Below are 18,818 nucleotides of genomic sequence, written 5' to 3' on the forward strand. Positions count from 1 at the left end.
GGTTCCCAACACCCATGGAATGTCCCCAGGCATTAAAGATTAATTTCTAGGAAGGCGAGAGAAAAACTCAGATGAGAGTCTTTAAAAATAGAGTCTTTCTTTTGGTTTATCTTTAGTTTATTCACCAGAAAAATTATTGGCAGTGGAAACAGTAAGTGTCACACTAGTGGGGTCTGTGAGGTGACCAAGGATAGGAGTGTTGCGGGGGAGGATAGATCATGTGATGAGAGCTCCAGGAATACATCCAACCCAAGTTATCCACTCCTCATCTCTCACTTGATTTGTTGTTCTTGTAACTTATTTAAGTGGTTGTAGATTTTTGGCTTGTCAGCGGTTCGCATGATTAAACCCTCTTTAATCAAATCCTTCAGAGTGTGAATTTTAATCTGCCTTTCGTCCTTTGTGAGCGTAGAAAATAGTAAACTGAATCTTAACAGTTTAGAGACACAATTCCTCATGACAGCAGCAGATAGATCAATGACCTTTGCTTCTTCCTGTCAAGGATGGTTGGTGGCAGTAAATAATCTCAATCAGCCTTTACCCAGTTCCACCCCCCCCACCCCCACCCCTGGGGGCAAATACCAGAAAGTGCCAGGAATGCTTGTCTGGAAAAATAGCACAGTTTGGAGAAGGAACTCCAGAGGTCAGGGGTCAGGTAGCTGAGGGCACAATGGCCGATAATGAAGAGATTCAAATCAGGCAATTAGAATCATAGAACCACAGAACCATAGAATTTATAGTACAGAAGGAGGCCATTCAACTCATCATGTCTATACCAGCTCCTGAAAGATTTGCCCAGCTAGTCCCAGCTCTCAGCTCCACCTCCCATAATGATCCAATTTCATCACTTTCAAATATATATCCAACTGTCTTTTGAAACCTCCAATGGAATCCCCCTCCCCTACTCTCCCAGGCAGCACATTGCAAATCCTAACAACTCTCTGAGTAAAGGCGTTTCTCCTCATCTCACTCCTAACTCTCTCGCTGACAATCTTGAGGCTCTGACCACTAGTTAGTGACACTGGGCCGCTGGAAAACGACACTGGAGAAGTAGTAATGGGGAACAAGGAGATGACTGAGGAACTGAATAAATACTTTGCATCAGTCTTCATGGTGGAAGACACGAGTAACATCCCAAAAATTCAAGACGGTTGCGGGGCAGAGGTGAGTATGCTGGCTTTTACCAAGGAGAAGATGCGAGAAAAACTGAAAGGTCTGCAGGTGGATAAATCACCTGGACCAGATGGACTACGCTCCAAACTTCTGAAAGAAATAACTGAAATGATAGTGAAGGCATTACTGGTGATCTTTCAGGAATCACTGGAGTCAGGGAGGGTTCCAGAGTACTAGAAAATCGCTGATGTAACACCTCTACACCCCCCCCCGCCAACCACTATAAAAGGGAGTAAGGAAAAAGCCAGGAAATTATAGGCCGATCAGCCTGACCTTGGTCATTGGTAAGATTTTAGAGTTCATTGCGAAAGATGAGATTTCTGAATACTTGGAAGTGCATGGTAAATTAGGGTAAAGTCAGCATGGTCACGTCAAGGGGAGGTCATGCCTGACAAATCTGCTAGAATTCTTTGAGGAGGTAATAAGCAGGCTAGACAAGGGAGAGCCAATGGATGTTATTTACCTGGGTTCTCAGAAGGCCTTTGATAAAATGCCACTCAGGAAGCTGCTGAGTAAGATAAGAGCCCATGATGTTTGTATCCTGTCTCCACTCCCAGACTGAGTGAGAGATCATGTAATGGGTGGAGCCAATTAAATATTAACGTTACCCTCTTTAGAGCCAATCTCTTATGAATTTAAGCCTCTTTGCCTCTTTCCTTCAGTAAATCATGTGACAAGTCAAGCGAAAAGTGTCCTTCCTTACTGGGTGAAAACAGTAAGATTTGAAGCAACGATGTTCAAACAATTTGAGATTGAATTAGAAACTGGAAATTCAAAAGTTGACCCTGCATCAATCAGATTGAAAAACTTGGAGGCGCTTAAAATGTTAGATATCACCAAGCTATCGGGGTGACTTATGAAAGCTATTACAAAACCAATTTGTGACTGAAGTCTGATGCAGGCATAGTTTCTCCAGGAAAAGGAATTTGTTCAGAGCAGTTAAGGAAATAATTACCTCAGTGAAAGAGTGTTGTTTGTGAAACTTCGAGACCTGCAGCGTTTGGTTATTCAAGACTGAGAAAGTCTGAGATCTCAGCGATGTGAAGATTCGGCGAAAAAGCTTCACAACTGACAGGGCAGGAATGGAGGAAGAAAACAATGAAGTCAAACCTACAGAATCAATAAAGAAGGAATTTCTCTGCACTTTTCATTAAGTGTGAAGTGTTGGTGTTGTGGAGTAGATTGTTTTGACATGTGTTTTGAAATGTCTCAAACTGTGTTATATATAAATAATTCAGTTTGTTTTATTTTATTCCAATTTCTCTTGGGCAGTAATGGTCTGCTTTTTTGTTTAAACTGCTTGTGTGCTTATGTTTCATGAAAGACCACTACATTAAATATTTAAAATGTAGCAAGATCCGTCAAATCCCTACAGTGTGGAAACAGGCCATTCGATACGAGTCCACACTGACCCTCCAAAGAGCACCCAGACCCATCCCCTTACCATATCCCTGTAACGCTGCATCCATCAGGCTTGATTTCATTCTGGTGTCTGAATGTCCAGCAGTAACACCAACTGCGATTGTAACACCTCACAGTGAGTGAGCTGCTGCTTCCTGTGACTGTCACTAGGGAGAGAAAGAGAGAGAAGGAAGTCTGTCAATGACTGCATAGATGTCATGTTTATGTAGCTGAGTGATGAGGGCTGCAAAGTCTGGGTGTGAGACTAACAACAGCGTTAGAGTTCAGTGTAGCTATTTTCATTGAGTGCTGACTGATACACATTGTGGGTTGAGGCCTTGGCCAAGTGTGTAAGGCAGTGCTTCTCAAGTGTTGTTCCTCCATAACACTCTTGCCAGGCCTAAACAATTTGTCACTACCCCCTCCCTCAGTGAAAACTGAGAGGTGGGGGGGAGGGATGAATAAAAGGTCGATGTGAACAGAGGCCAGGATAGTGACTAGTCCTGAGTACAGCGGCAGGGGTGGTGGTGCTCTGCAATGGCCCTTGCTCCCTTGGAGCTTGCAACCCAAAATGTTCAGCTCCCAACCCCACTTGGGGTCCTGGCCCCTCATGGGATGACCTGGGGCAAAGCTGATGGCTCAGTCAGTCTGTTAAGACCTTTTCACATGCCGTCACTGATGTTGACCCCTTGATGGGGCTTGATCCCCATTATTGACCTCAACGCTATCTCTTCCTGCTGCTTCTCTCACTTCTGCACCTGCTCTGGCCAGAATGCAGCTCCCGTTTAACAGCTGAAGGCTGACTTTAAGTATTTTGCTGACATTAAGCAATGCAGGACTCATAAGAAAATAAGAACATAAGAAATAGGCCCAGGCATAAGCCATTTGGCCCCACCTGCTCCACAACCCGATAAAATGGTAATTGATTTGATCCTTGTAGTGTAAAGAGTAATTTCAATATGTGAATAAAATAGTCTACATCATTAGTAATGCAACAGGATATGACTTCTTCTTTTCCTTTCTTCTTTCATGGGATGTAGACATAACTAACAAGGCCCAGCATTTGTTGTCTATTCCTATTGCCCTTAAATTGAGTGGTTTACTCGGCCATTTCAGAGGGTAGTTAAGAGTCAATCACACTGCCATGGGTCTGAAGTCAAATGTAGGCCGGAACGGGTAAGGCAGATAGAATTTCTTCCCTAAAGGGCATTAGTGAATCAAATGGACTTTTACAACAACTGGAGATAGTTGTCATGGTCACCATCACAGAAATGAATTTTCAATTCCAGGTTTATTAATTTTATGAATTTTAATTCCTCGGTTGCTGTGATGGGATTTGAACCTGTCTCTCCATAGTATTAGCTTGACACCATCCATCTTCTATCGAATCTTACATGTTTCAGTAAGATCTCATTTCGGTCTTCTAAACCCCAAGGAGCATCACCTCAACCAGCTCAATAAGACAATCTCCTCATCCCAGGCATCAACCTAGCGAGCATTCACTGAATCATTCCCAATGCTAGTATATCCCTTCTTAAATGTACACAGTGCTCCAGACGTAGCCTCACCAATGTCCTGTATAGTTACAGTGAGATATAGCAGCCTTTATATTGCATCACCCAGGCTAATATTCCACTTGTCTTCCTAATTATTTGTTGTAGTTCATGTACAATGACACCTTGCTCCCTCTGGACCACAGCATTCTGCAGCCCCAGTTCATTTGAACAAAATTCTGCCTTTCTATTCTTTCTGTCCAAAAATCACTTCATCTTTTCTCATATTATCTCCATCTGCCAAATTTTAGCTTACAGTAATTCCCCCATACCTGCGGTAGATAAGTTCCAGAGCCTACAGCAGAAGCCCAAAACTGCGGATAGTAGCGAAACCATTCATTTCAATGGGAAATTTACCTTCCTGGCAACACCCTGTTCCCTGGTTCTGGAATGTTCCCTGTAATATGTTTGGGCAGCGATAAACAGTGGGTAACTGAGACCATGATAACAAGACCCACGGATACGGTGGTCGGCCGTACTCATTTAACCTATTGATTTCCCTCGCTTTCTTCCTCACAATTTGGTCTGTCACTTACAATTAAATTGTGCACAAATATGGCTAGAGTGCACTCAGTCCCCTCATTCCAAATTATTGTAAACAGTTAAGACCTCACAACTGCCCATGTGGCATCTCAAGAGTTGGAGTTTGACTGCCTGAAATGACAGATTTAGGTGAATAAATTTCCTTTTTTAGTCAATCCTCTATCCACTCTAATTATAAGACCTAAAACTATGAACTCTTACACAGTGAACATTTATGTGGCATCTTTTCAAATGCCTTTTGGAAATCGAAATACACCACATCTACTGGTATCTCTTTCTCCACCCTATTTATTACCTCCTCACGTGATTTCACTTTTGTACAATCATGTTGACTCCGCCTAATTGTATTGTGATCTTCTCAATTTCCTCCTATCAGCTTCTCAGTTATGGAAGCTACCATTTTCCCAATGATAGATGTTAGATGAACTAGCTTATAGTTTTCTCTCACTCTCCTTTCTTGAATAGCAGCGTTACATTTGCAGTTTCCCAGTTTTCTGGCTTCAGGGAATTTTGGAAGATTGCAACTAAAATGTTCCTGTTCAGGTTTACAACTTGTCTGCCTGCACACAATTCCTGTTCCAAAGGAAGTGCCAACACAATGATTGGCGACAGGAATGGTGTGCAAATGTTGTTTTGATTTTGTCCAGCGGAGATGTTGCCTGGATTTTGGAAATGCATGGGATTAAGGACATAACTTTGAGGGTCCTTGGGCTACAGTTGACTCCAGGAAAGAAGGTACTCAACAGGGAGCAGGCTGAGAGTGGCAGCCGTGAGGGGACACTGGCTAAAGAGATGAGCATGCACCTAAGATCCATCACAGTCATTGAGGAGAGTGGGTATGAGGGGAGTTGGTGAGCGGGCAATGCCAAGCAGAACGTACATTAGCGCAGGGAACGACCAACGTGGGAGCATTCACCAGGGGGACAGTCTTCTTGGAACCACCTGAGAGATGTCTGGATAACCTTGATAACTATATCTGTTTATTAATGGAAGTTTTAAATAAAGGGGGAGGGTATCATGTATTTAGTTGGAGATGCTGCCTCTTTAAGGATGAGTCGGGGGGCAGAGCTCGGCTGAGGAGGTGTGAACATCATTGGTAAAGTGTTTCTGTTCAGTTTTTCCATTTGTCTACTTGGTGTATAATTCCGGGTTCCAAAAACAGCACAAGGAGCAGCTATCTTCAAGGCCAGGAGCCTTTAAATGGACTTTGATGATCTTTGTCATATATTTCCTTAATTTTGTAACTTATGATTTTACCATGAGTTCTATCATTATAGGTGCCATGTTAGTGCGGCTTAGAACACTCTTCATTGCATTTTTCTTGTAAGAATACATATGACAATAAATTCTAATTCTAAAATAACAGTTTGCTTTCTGTCTTATTACACTGTGTGACGCTGCAACCTTTTTGATGTTTAGGTCTTGTACCAAGCATTCACTGGGGAATTGTTGCATTTCGCAATAAGTCACAGGGTGGGACAGGAAGCTTTCTGCATGCTGTGTTGAACTTTGGTTAAATAGCAGTCTGTCACTTACTTTGTGCTGAGAGCGTCCTGCATCAAAACAACACGGGCTAAAACTTTCTGCTGAAGGATTGTCAAAATGGTGGTGATTCAGGCAAGATGCATTAAATATTGTCTCCTTATACTCAACCTGATATTTGCGGTAGGTTGGACTTTCTGCTTGTTTTGTGAGTGTGACTTTCACTCGTTTGTAAAAATAGAGTTTAGCAATTTCTAAGATGAATATTGACCATAATAAGGTCATTGTTGATCCTCTGTTGTTCATTTTTTTAGACTTTATTTGTTGTATAGTGAATTATCTATCAATGCCTTTTTAATATTTTCATACTTTGCAACATTATTTGAAATAATTTTAAAATTATTATAAAGCAACTTTTGTGCATTTTAAAATGGGGGCTAAAACAATCCTTAGATAAAAGCTCTTTTCTTGAGGCTTGTGTTGAAGGGAAAAACAATGCTTCTTTGGTTCTGATGGTTGAGTTACATAGCTGTGCTGGAACTGTGTCTCACTGTATTGCCTTGATCGGACACTGAATGTTCTCTGGCCTTTTCTGAGAGCAGCAAACTGGAGGTATATTTGCGTATATCCCTGCCATGGTTTGTGTGGATGGGTATTTAGCAGTGCCCAGGAACTTGGTGGGATGTTCAAAGATCTTCAGTCAGGTTCATTTTGTTTTGTGTGACATTGTGCGAATTCCATTCGCTTCTATCCGAACTGAAATCAATCTCGAGGTTCAAGCCCATGGCTCTAAAAGGGTTGCTGCCACCTCTCAGCGTAGTTGAAAGATGTTGTTAAGGTACTGGGCGTTTGGGGAGGTGGTGGCTTTTCTTGTTTCCATGGTCTCCCCTGAAGGTTGCAGGTGGCAGGTAATGGAGAGGGCAAACTGATGTGAGGCAGCACCGACAGAATGAGTGCTGGGGGTTGATGTATATTCAGTCAGTTTGGACAAATCAAGTTTGACAACTTCTGGTCTATACCTTCCAAACCCGCCACCACTTCCACCGAGAAAGACAAGGGCAGCAGCTATACCTGGGAACACTCACCAACTGCAAGTTCGCCCTCCAAACTGCTCACCATCCTGACTTGGAAATATATTGCTCTTCCTTCAGTATTGCTGGGACAAGTTCCTAGAATTCACTCCCTAATGGGATTGTGCATATCACGACAGGACATCGACTGCAGCGGTTCAGGAAGGCGGCTCACCTCCCCCTTCTTAAGGGTAATGGGGACGCGGCAATAAAGGCTTGGCCGGCCAGTGACATTTAGGTGCCGTGAGTGAAAAAAACAAAACTGATGCACAGTACACTTCTGCAGTATATGTAAAAGGGCCATTGTTGTTGCCCAAACCACAGATATCGACACTCCCCCAGCTTGTGCTCAGCAGTAACAGCAAATTGAAGAGGAATTCTGAGACTTAAATAGAATTGGAAGAGGAATGGGTGATAGAGATGGAGAAGAGTGACCCAGCAAAGCTGCAGTGTCCCCAAAATAAAATAGGAGAGGCTAAAAGATGTCAGATTACTATCTAGAATTGAAATGGTCAACCTTTCATAAGATTCCCCTGTTGGTTTTCTGTAACTTGGGAAAGAATGGTATAAAACCCTGAATGAACAGGGTATATGAGTCCACACTGTTTCACTGAGCTGTTTGTAACTTGCAGTCACAATTCCAGACAAATCTCCTGAAGTGAAAATTCATGTCCAAATTACAGCAAAGTTAATTTGCTTCTCTACCTTTCTTCTTCAGTTGCTTTCCTCCTTTTTTTTTTAATGTTCTTGTGATTCTCTGGTCTCTCCTGCGTTTTCAATTGCATTTTAATAACTTTGTTTGAACTTACCTACATTCACTGCTGTGGTCAATCCACCATTCATGACCAGACTGGTGTTTGTTACTTTTCAGCCATATCTCATTGGATAGCACTCTCACCTCTGAGCCATAAAGTTGTAAGTTCAAATCCCAGTCCAGCTCAGCCACAGAATCCAGACTGATGCTCTCAATACATTACCAAGAGAATGCTGCATGATTGCAGATTCTTATTGAAGATATTGAATTGAATCCCCACAACACGAGAGTTTCTTCTGGCTCTCCTGCACAATATTTTTGTATTTATTCCTCAAGCAAACACTATTTTAAAAAAAAATGAACTTTTCATTGTTGCAATATGGGCTCTTGCTGCAGGCAAATTAGTTGCTGCGATTCCCACATTACAGGAAGCACACCTCACTTGGCAGTAAAGCATTTTGAACATCTGGAAGTCAGCAAAGACATGACAGAAAACCATCCCTCTCTGAGTACATGGTATTAAGCCAATACCTTTGAATGAATGAGCCCCTATAAATGATATTCAATGGGAAATTTCACACTATTGGTCCATGGATGATGGAGAGAACATCTCATTTGATAAACAAGATTGTCCTATTATCAACGATACCTTTCATTTACACTTTCTTTATTTATTCGTATGATGTGGGAATCATTGGCTGGACTAAAATTTATTGCCCACTCCTAATTGGGCAGCACAGAGGCCTCAGTGGTTAGCACTGTTGCCTCACAGCACCAGGGACCTGGGTTCGATTCCACCCTCAGGCGACTGCCTGTGTGGAGTTTGTACATTCTTCCTGTGTTTCCTCTGGGTGCTCTGGTTCCCCCTGCCCACCAGTCCAAAGATATGCAGGTTAGGTGGATTGGCCATGTTTAGTTGCCAGGGGTGTGCAGGCTAGATGGATTAGCCATGGGAAATGCAGGGTTACAAGGTTAGGATAGGGTAAGGGAATTGGTCCGGGAGAATGCTCATTGGAGGGTCAGTGTGGACTTGATGGGCCAAATGGCTTATTTCTACACTGTAGGGATTCTATCATTCTAATTGACATGGAACTGAATGACTTGCCAGACCATTTCAAGGGCAATTAAAAGTTAAACACATTGCTGTGAGGTTGAAGTCACATGTTGGCTAAAGTCAGGTGTGGTCAATAGATTCCCTTCCCTAAATTGCATGAGTGAACAAGATGGGCTTTTACAACAACCAACAGTAGCTACATGGTCTTTTATTGTAGTTATTAACTGAGTTCAAATTTCACCTCCTGCATGTGAGATTTGAACACACAAGGAAAGAGGGGAAAGATATAAAAGAGATCTAAAAGGCAACTTTTTCACACAGAGGGTGGTACGTGTATGAAATAAGCTGCCAGAGGATGTGATGGAGGCTGGTACAATTGCAACATTTAAGAGGCATTTGGATGGGTATATGAATAGGAAGGGTTTGGAGGGATATGGGCCAGGTGCTGGCAGGTGGGACTAGATTGGGTTGGAATATCTGGTCGGCATGGATGAGTTGGACCGAAGGGTCTGTTTCCGTGCTGTACATCTCTATGACTCTATACCCAGAACGTTAACCTGGAGTGCTGAATTATTAGATTAGTTGCATTACTATTAGATTGTGTTAGGGGACTCCCTAATCGGAGGCACAAATCAATGTTTCTGTGGTCAGCAGTGAAAAACCAGAATGGTGTGTTGCCTCCCTGGTGCCAGGATCAGAGAGGGTGCAGAATGTTCTCAAGGGGGAGAGGGGCCAGCAGGAGGTAATTAGGAGAAAGTGATGACTGCAGATGCTGGAGACCAGAGTTGAAAAATGTGATGCTGGAAAAACGCAGCAGGCCATGCAGCATCCGAGGAGCAGGAGAATCGACGTTTCGGGCATAAGCCCTTCTTCAGGAATGAGGCTGGTGTGTCAGGTGGGCTGAGATAAAAGGTAGGGGGGAGGGGATTTGGAGGAGCGGCCCTGGGAACACGATAGGTGGAAGGAGGTGAGGGTGAGGGTGATATCTGGCGATGGAGGAGGCCAAGGACCTGCATGTCCTTGGCGGAGTGGGAGGGGGAGTTACAGTGCTCAGCCACGGGACGGTATGGTTGGTTGGTGTGGGTGTCCCAGAGGTGTTCCCTGAAACGTTCCGCAAGTAGGCGACCTGTCTCCCCAATGTAGAGGAGACCACATCGGGTGCAGCGGATACAGTAAATGATGTGTGTGGAGGTGCAGGTGAATTTGCGACAGATGTGTCTCATTGGGAGGTAATTGTACACATTGGAACCAATGACATAGGAGGGGAAAAGGATGAAATTCTGAAGGGAAAATGCAGAAAGTTAGGCGAGTCCTTGAGGGTAATAATATCTGGATTACTCCCGGTGCTACAAGCTAGTGAGGGTACGAATAGGAGGATAGAGCAGATAAATGCGTGGCCGAGGAGCTGGAAGGATTCACATTTTTGTATCATTGGAATCTTTTGTGGGTGGAAGTGACCTGTATAAGAAGGATGAATTGCACCTGAATTGGAAGGGGACTAATATACAAGCAGGGAGGCTTGCCGGAGCTGCTCAGCAGGATTTAAACTAGTAGGGAATGGGGTGGGGGATGCAGTGGGAACCAGGGAGATAGAGATCAATCTGAGATTGGTACAGTTAAGAAAGGAAGTGAGTCAAACAGTAAGAGCAGGCAGGGACAAAGCAGAGAACAAGGTAGGACTGATAAATGAAACTGCATTTATTTCAATGCAAGAGGCCTGACAGGGAAGGCAGATGAACTCAGTGCATTGTTAGGAACATGGGACTGGGATATCATAGCAATTATGGAAACATGGCTCAGGGATGGGCAGGACTGGCAGCTTAATGTTCCAGGATACAAATGCTACAGGAAGGATAGAAAGGGAGGCAAGAGAGGAGAGGGAGTGGCATTTTTGATAAGGGATAGCATTACAGCTGTGCTGAGGGAGGATATTCCCAGAAATACATCCAGGGAGGTTTTTTGGGTGAAACTAAGAGATAGGAAAGGGATGATCACCTTATTGGGATTGTATTATAGACCTCCTAATAGTCAGCACGAAAATGCAAAACAAATTTGGAAGGAAATTTCAATTATCTGTAAGTATAATAGAATGGTTATAGTAGGGGATTTTAACTTTCCAAACATAGATTGGGACTGCCATAGTGTTAAGGGTTTAGATGGAGAGGAATTTATTAAGTGTGTACTCGACAATTTTCTGATTCTGTATGTGTATGTACCTACTAGAGAAGGTGTAAAACCTGACCTACTCTTGGGAAATAAGGCAGGGCAGGTGACTGAGGTGTTAGTGGGGGAGCACTTTGGGGCCAGCAACCATAATTCTATTTGTTTTAAAATAGTGATGGAAAAGGATAGACCAGATCTAAAAGTTGAAGTTCTAAATTGGAGGAAGATTAACTTAGATGGCATTAGGCAAGAACTTTCGAAAGCTGTTTGGGGCAGATGTTCACAGGTAAAGGGACAGCTGGAAAATGGGAAGCCTTCAGAAATGAGATAATAAGAGTCCAAAAACAGTATATTCCTGTCAGGGTGAAAAGGAAGGCTGGTAGGTATAGGGAATGCTGGATGACTGAAGAAATTGATGGTTTGGTTAAGAAAAAGAAGGATGCATATGTAAGGTATAGACAGGATAGATCGAGTAAATCCTTAGAAGAGTATAAAGGCAGTAGGAGTATACTTAACGGGAAATCAGGAGGGCAAAAAGGAGACATGAGATAGCTTTGGAAAATAGGGTTAAGGAGAATCCAAAGGGTTTTTTCAAATACATTATGGACAAAAGGGTAACTAGGGAGAGAATAGAGCCCCTCAAAGATCAGGAAGGAGGCCTTTGTGTGGAGCTGCAGGAGATGGGGGAGATAGTAAACGAGTATTTTGCATCAATATTTACTGTGGAAAAGGACATGGAAGATTTAGAATGTGGGGAAATAGATGGTGACATCTTGAAAAATGTCCATTTACAGAGGAGGAAGTGCTGGATGTCTTGAAACTCATAAAGGTGGATAAATCCCCAGGACCTGATCAGGTGTACCCTAGAACTCTGTGGGAAACTAGGGAAGTGATTGCTGGGCCCCTTGCTGCGATGTTTGTATCATTGATAGTCACAGATGAGGTGCTGAAAGACTGGAGGTTGGCTAACATGGTGCCACTATTTGAGAAAGGAGATAAAGACAAGCCAGGGAACTATAGACCAGTGAGCCTGACGTTGATGGTGGGCAAGTTGTTGGAGGGAATCCTGAGGGACAGGATTTACACATATTTGGAAAGGCAAGGACTGATTAGGGATAGTCAACATGGCTTTGTGTGTGGGAAATCATGTCTCAGGAACTTGATTAAGTTTTTTGAAGAAGTAACAAAGAAGGTTGATAAAAGCTTGGTAGTAGATGTGATTTATATGGACTTCTGTAAAGTATTCAACAAGGTTCCCCATGGGAGACTGGTTAGCGAGGTTAAATCTCATGGAATACAGGGAGAACTACCTATTTTGCAGAACTGGCTCAAAGGTAGAAGACAGAGGTTGGAGGTGGAAAGTTCTTTTTCAGACTGAAGGCCTGTGACTAGTGGAGTGCCACAAGGATCAGTACTGGATCTACTACTATTCTTCATTAATATAAATGATTTGAATGTGGATATAGGAGGTATAGTTAGTAAGTTTGCAGATGACACCAAAATTGGAGATGTAGTGGACAGCGAAGAGGGTTACCAATGATTATAATGGGATCAGATGGGCCAATGGGCGGAAGAGTGGCAGATGGAGTTTAATTTAGATAAATGCAAAGCGTTGCATTCTGGGAAAGCAAATCTTAGCAGGACTTATACACTTAATGTTAAGGTCCTAGGGAGTGTTTGCTGAACAAAGAGACCTTGGAGTGCAGGTTCATAGCTCTTTGAAAGTGGAATTGCAGGTAGTTAGGATGGTGAAGAAGGCATTTTGTATGCTTTCCTTTGTTGGTCAGAGTATTGAGTACAGGAGTTGGGAGGTCATGTTGCGTCTGTACAGAACATTGATTCGGCCACTTGTGGAATATTGCGTGCAATTCTGGTCTCCTTCCTATCGGAAAGGTGTTGTGAAACGTGAAAGGGTTCAGAAGAGATTTACAAGGATGTTGCCAAGTTTGGAGGATTTGAGCTATAGGGAGATGTTGAGTAGGCTGGGGCTGTTTTCCCTGGAACGTCAGAGGCTGAGGGCTGACTTTATAGAGGTTTATAAAATCATGAAGGGCACAGATAGGATAAGTAGTCAAGGTCTTTTCCCTGGGGTGGAGGAGTCCAGAACTAGAGGGCATAGGTTTAGGGTGAGAAGGGAAAAATATAAAAGAGACCTAAGGGGCAATGTTTTCATGTAGAGGGTGGAGCATGTATGGAATGAGCTGCCAGAGGAAGTGGTAGAGGCTGGTACAATTGTAACATTTAAAAGACATCTGGATGCGTATATGAATAGGAAGGGTTTGGAGGGATATGGGCTGGGTGCTGGCAAATGGAACTAGAATGGGTTGGGATATCTGGTCAGCATGGACAAATTGGACCGACAGTCTGTTTCTGTGCTGTACATCTCTATGACTACATAACACCACTGACTCCCATGCAAGGAACATGAGGGCCCGCCCATGCCTAATTGTCCTGGAGAAGCTGATGGCTCGCCACATTCTTGAACCCTGTGTCCCTTGCAGACAGCTGAGAAGTGTGTTGGTTGTTTAAGAGGGCGGTTAAGAGTCACAAATTGCTGTGGGTTGGGTTCTCATGTAGGCTCGACCATACAAGGAAGGCAGATTTCCTTCCCTAAATGACGTTCATGCGCTATGCAGTTTATTAAGAATAAATATATTAGACACTGTTTCCTATAAAATCTTCATGATTAACAATGTTAAGATCACCTTCCTCATTGTTACTTTCCAGTTGCTGGGACTCATCATTTTGCTACTGGCATTTTGGTTTCGCTTTGATGAAAGGACAAAAAGTCTTTACGAAGTTGGTGCGAATGGGGAGAAATTCATTATTGGTGAGTGTTTGGTGAAATCCAATTAAATTTTCAACTCTCGCTGCTTCTCAATCCAAACTTGATCCCATCCCCCTGGTCTCTTGGTTCCTTCACTGTTCTGCCCATTGCTTTCTAACTCTCACCAAGTTCCATTCAACTATCACCTGTTTTTCCAGGCTCCCAGCCCAGCAAAGCTGCTGTATTAAATATGTCCAGCTATCTTCATCCCTTCCCATCCCAGTCATCACTTCTTGGTCTAGAGTGGTCTATGAAGAGGGCTTGCCACGAATCAGGATTTGAAGATCAGAATTCTGGATGGATTTAGATTTACAGAGGGTGGTGCGAAAGGAGTGTTACAGCTTACTGTTTCTGCACTGACTCTCTCAGCATTTTGTCTTGATGCTAGCCTCCTGCCTTTTCCCTGTAACTCTGTACATTGTTTCTATTTAACTTATCATTTAACATCCTCTTACATTCAGAAACACAGAAATCGCTAGAAAGCTCAGCAGGTCTGGCAGCATCTGTGAAGACAAATCAGTTAACATTTCAGGCACTGGACCCGAAACGTTAACTTTGATTTCTCTTCACAGGTGCTGCCAGACCTGCTGAGCTTTTCCAGCAATTTCTGTGTTTGCTTCTGACTTACAGCATCTGTTTTACTCTCTTATGCTCCTCGACTGAATCTGCCTCCAGTAGACATACCTTAACTACTCACTACGTGACCACTCCACCAACTTGACAATGCACGTTTGAAGTTCTACACCGTCCTCAGTTTTCAATACTCTCAAGTTTTATATTATCTGCAAACTTTGAAATTGTCACATGCACTTGTCACATCATGTATCTACGTCAGGAAAATAAGAGTCCCAGTGGGGAACTCCAATGCCCACCCTCCTGCAGTTCAAAAAATACCCATTAACCATTATTTTCCGTTTCCTGTCACTCAGCCAATTTTCTCCCCATGTTGTTCCCGTTCCTCTTATTCAATAAACTATAACTTTGAGGATAGATGTGGCAGTTTGTCAAATGCACTTTGAAAGTCAACGTACACCACATCAACAGCATTGCCCTCATCAAAACCTTGCCACCTTTACAAAAAAAACTCCAGTGTAACTCAACTTTCTTAAACGAATCCATTCTGTCTCTTCTAGATTAAGCTATACTTTGTCCATATGACCATTAATTCTATCCTGAATAATTGTTTCTAGAAGTTCTCCCACTACTGAAGTTAAAGTGACTGCTCTGTAATTGTTGGGTTTATCTTTACTGTCATTGTTTTGGAAGTGGGGAGGTCAGCCAGGAATGCATTTGAAATGTCAAGTCCAGAGGTGACAAATGCTTTGGGGGAAGGTAATGACCGAGTGGTATTATCCCTGGACTAGGTACCAGGTGAAATTCTGGGGACCTTGGTTCAAATCCTGCTTTGGCAGATGGTAGACATTGAGTTCAATAAAAATCTTGTATTAACAGCCTAATGATAATCACTAAACTTTTGCCAATTGTTAGGGGATAAACCCATCTAGTTCACTAATATCCTTTAGGGAAGGAAATCTGCTTTCGTTACTTGGTGTTTTATATATATAGAATTCCTACAATGTGGAAACAGGCCATTTGGCCCAACAAATCCACACTGACCCTCCAAAGAGCATCCCATCCAGACCCGTCTCCCTACCCTATAACCCTGCATTTCCCATGGCTAACACCCTAATCTACACATCCCTGAACACTCTGGGTAATTTAGCAGGGCCAATCCACCTATCCTGGACATCTTTGGTGGTGGGAGTTTGTGGGAGGAAACCGGCGCACCCGACGGAAACCCACACAGAGACATGGGGAGAATATGCAAACTCCACACAGACAGTTTCCCGAGGGTGGAATCAAACCTGGGTCCCTGGTGCTGTGGGGCAGTAGTGCCAACCACTGAGCCACCATGGTCTGGCCTTGATGTGACTCCAGACCCACAACAATGTTGTTGACTCTTAACTGCCCTCTCAGCAATTAGGAATGTATGACAACAACGCCTGCATACATTTTTAAAAAGTGCACAAATGAGGATTTCAGCAGCAAATGAACTGAAGTGATCAAAATCAATGGAATTTCAATCAAGCTGTGGAATTTGCACAGTATATTCAAAAAAGAGTTTGATCGATGTTTACGTGTTAAAGGCAGAGAGGGGTTTGGAGTAAAAACAGGAATATGGCATTGAGTTAGTATTTGGCCATAATCATTCAGTATGGCAATGCAGGCTCAAAGGGCTGAATGGCCTCCTCCTGTTCCTCGTTTTACATTAACATGGAAGTAGATGATCTTGGTGGCCAGATGTGGTTGAAAACTCATTTTGAGATCAAATATGATGCAAATCAGAGATATTTCAGAGGCCATGACCAGTGGAGCACAGGTATCTGAGAGCAGTGTAGAGTTGAAGCAGATCACCTATTTAGGGAAGGGTAAGAACATGCAGGGATTTGAAAATAGGAATGTGGATTTGTCATCTAGTGCAGGCCCTGTCCAATGTAACCTATGTGCCTCTGTTTAAGTATTTTTGATCTGTACATCCTTGCTTACAATGATCTGCCTGTACTGTTCACAAACAAAGCTTTTCACTGTCCTTTGGTACACATGACATTGAATAAATCAATCAATCAAATTTAAGGTGTAGCTGGATCAGATGCAAATGGAGGTCAGCATCCCTGGAGTTAATAAGTGAATGAGACTTGGTCACAGTTAGAACACAGAGCTTTGGTTGCAGCTCTTCCTTGTTTGGGACTTAAGGAATGGCACATTTTCATAAAATCATAGAATTCCTACAGTGTGGAAACAGGCCCTTCGGCCCAACAAGTCCACACCGACCCTCCGAAGAGTATCCCACCCAGGCCCATGTCCCTATCTTATTACTCTACATTTATTCCTGACTAATGCACCTAGCCTACACATCCCTGACCACTATAGGCAATTTAGCATGGCCAATTCACCTAACCTGGACGTCTTTGGATTATGGGAGGAAACCGGAGCACCCGGAGGAATCCCACACAGACACAGAGAATGCTGCAGAGACTCAGCAAGTCTGGTAGTACCTGTGGAGAGAAAAAGTGTCAACATTTCCAGTGCGGTATCAGATCAGCTTCTCTCTCTAGGCAGAAGTGAGTACTGCAGATGCTGGAGATTAGAGTCACGATTAGAGTGGTGCTGGAAAAGCACAGCAGGTCAGGCAGCATCCGAGCTGCAGGAAAATTGACTTTTCAGGCAAAGGCCCTTCACTAGAACGGTGGTCACATTCTCCTCACCCTGTCAGGAATGGGTTAGCAATTGCTCTTGAAACAACGGGGAGGATTTACTGAACTACCACCTCCAGCACTGGTCCTCCTTCAATTACTGAGCTCTGGGTTGAGGTTTGCTCTGTCGCATTGGCATTGAAGTGAATGCAGTACCGTCACCTGAATAGTAAATGGTTAAATTATGAGGACAGTTTGCAAAAGAAATCCTTGGAGTTTAGGGGTTGAAGGGTATTTGAACTGAGGTGTTTAAAATAATGGAATGATTCGATAGGGGAGATAAAGAAGAACTATTCACCCTCTCCTTGGCAGTGTGACTGTGGTGGGCCTTTGGATGCGGTGCATGGGTGTGGGAGTCTGGCACGACAGTAGAACTTGAGCCTAAACACTTCCGGACTGATGTCAGGACGCACTTGTCCCACAGTGGGGAGTGAGAATCTGGAACTGTCTCCCCATGAAGTCTGTGGATGTCGGGGGTCAATTAGAAATTGTAATCCAGAGACTGAGAATTATTTTACAATTTAGAGAAATATGAAGCAAAGCCAGATAAGTAGGACTGAGCTAAATCAGTTATTATCAGATAGAATGATGGAACAATGGCCATCCTTCCTTGCACTTGGACTGAAAGCAGGAATATGGCATTGAGTTAGCTTTTGGTCATAATCATTCAGTATGGCAATGCAGGCTCAAAGGGCTGAATGGCCGACTCCTGTTCCCAGTTTTAGATTAACGTGGCAGTAGGCCACGATTGATTTTACTTCAGGCTGCCTGTGAGAGGAAGTGATAATGGAAAGTCTGTGAATACTTCAAAAATCCTCGGAAACAACTTCCCCTATTGTTTAACGAGAACAATGAAAATATGTATTAAGTAGGCAGTGAAATAGTTGATCATTCTTCTGAGAAATCACTCAGTCACTCATGAAGCATTTGTTCTCAGACAACCACTTAACAGTTCTGTGCACTCATAGAGTCACAGGGTGATAGAGATGTACAACATGGAAATAGACCCTTCGCTCCAACCTGTCCATGCCGACCAGATATCCCAACCCAATTTAGTCCCACCTGCCAGCACCCGGCCTATATCCCTCCAAACCCTTCCTATTCATATACCCATCCAGATGCCTTTTAAATGTTGCAATTGTACCAGCCTCCACCATTTCCTCTGGCAGCTCATTCCATACATGTACCACCCCTGTGTGAAAAGGTTGCCCCTTAGGTCTCTTTTACATCTTTCCCCTCTCATCCTAAACCTATGCCCTCTAGTTCTGGACTCCCCCAGCCCAGGGAAGAGACTTCGTCTATTTATCCATGCCCCTCATAATTTTGTCAACCTCTATGAGGTCACCCCTCAGCCTCTGACGCTCCAGGGAAAACAGCCCCAGCCTGTTCAGCCTCTCCCTGTAGCTCAAATCCTCTAACCCTGGCAACATCCTTGTAAATCTTTTCTGAACCCTTTCTAGTTTCACAACACCTTTCCGATAGGAAGGAGACCAGAATTGCACTCAATATTCCAAAAGTGACTTAACCAATGTCTTGTACAGCCG

At 43.4% G+C, this 18,818-nt stretch overlaps 1 protein-coding gene across 2 annotated transcripts in view; it reads left to right on the forward strand.

Annotated features, from left to right (window-relative positions):
• Positions 1-6,153: 6,153 nt before the first annotated feature.
• LOC122559784 (CD9 antigen-like) overlaps positions 6,154-18,818 on the forward strand; it is a 31,570-nt gene continuing 18,905 nt past the window's right edge. Inside the window, exons 1-2 of one of the 2 annotated variants that reach the window (XM_043709801.1) lie at positions 6,154-6,335; positions 13,921-14,023. In XM_043709801.1, the coding sequence (XP_043565736.1) occupies positions 6,273-6,335; positions 13,921-14,023 (166 nt within the window). In that variant the 5' untranslated portion in view covers positions 6,154-6,272. The remainder of the gene's footprint in view (positions 6,336-13,920; positions 14,024-18,818) is intronic. The other variant, XM_043709802.1, reaches the window with a different exon arrangement.

This window comes from Chiloscyllium plagiosum, chromosome 19 (assembly GCF_004010195.1).
Source record: "Chiloscyllium plagiosum isolate BGI_BamShark_2017 chromosome 19, ASM401019v2, whole genome shotgun sequence".
In the NCBI taxonomy this organism is placed as follows: domain Eukaryota; kingdom Metazoa; phylum Chordata; class Chondrichthyes; order Orectolobiformes; family Hemiscylliidae; genus Chiloscyllium; species Chiloscyllium plagiosum.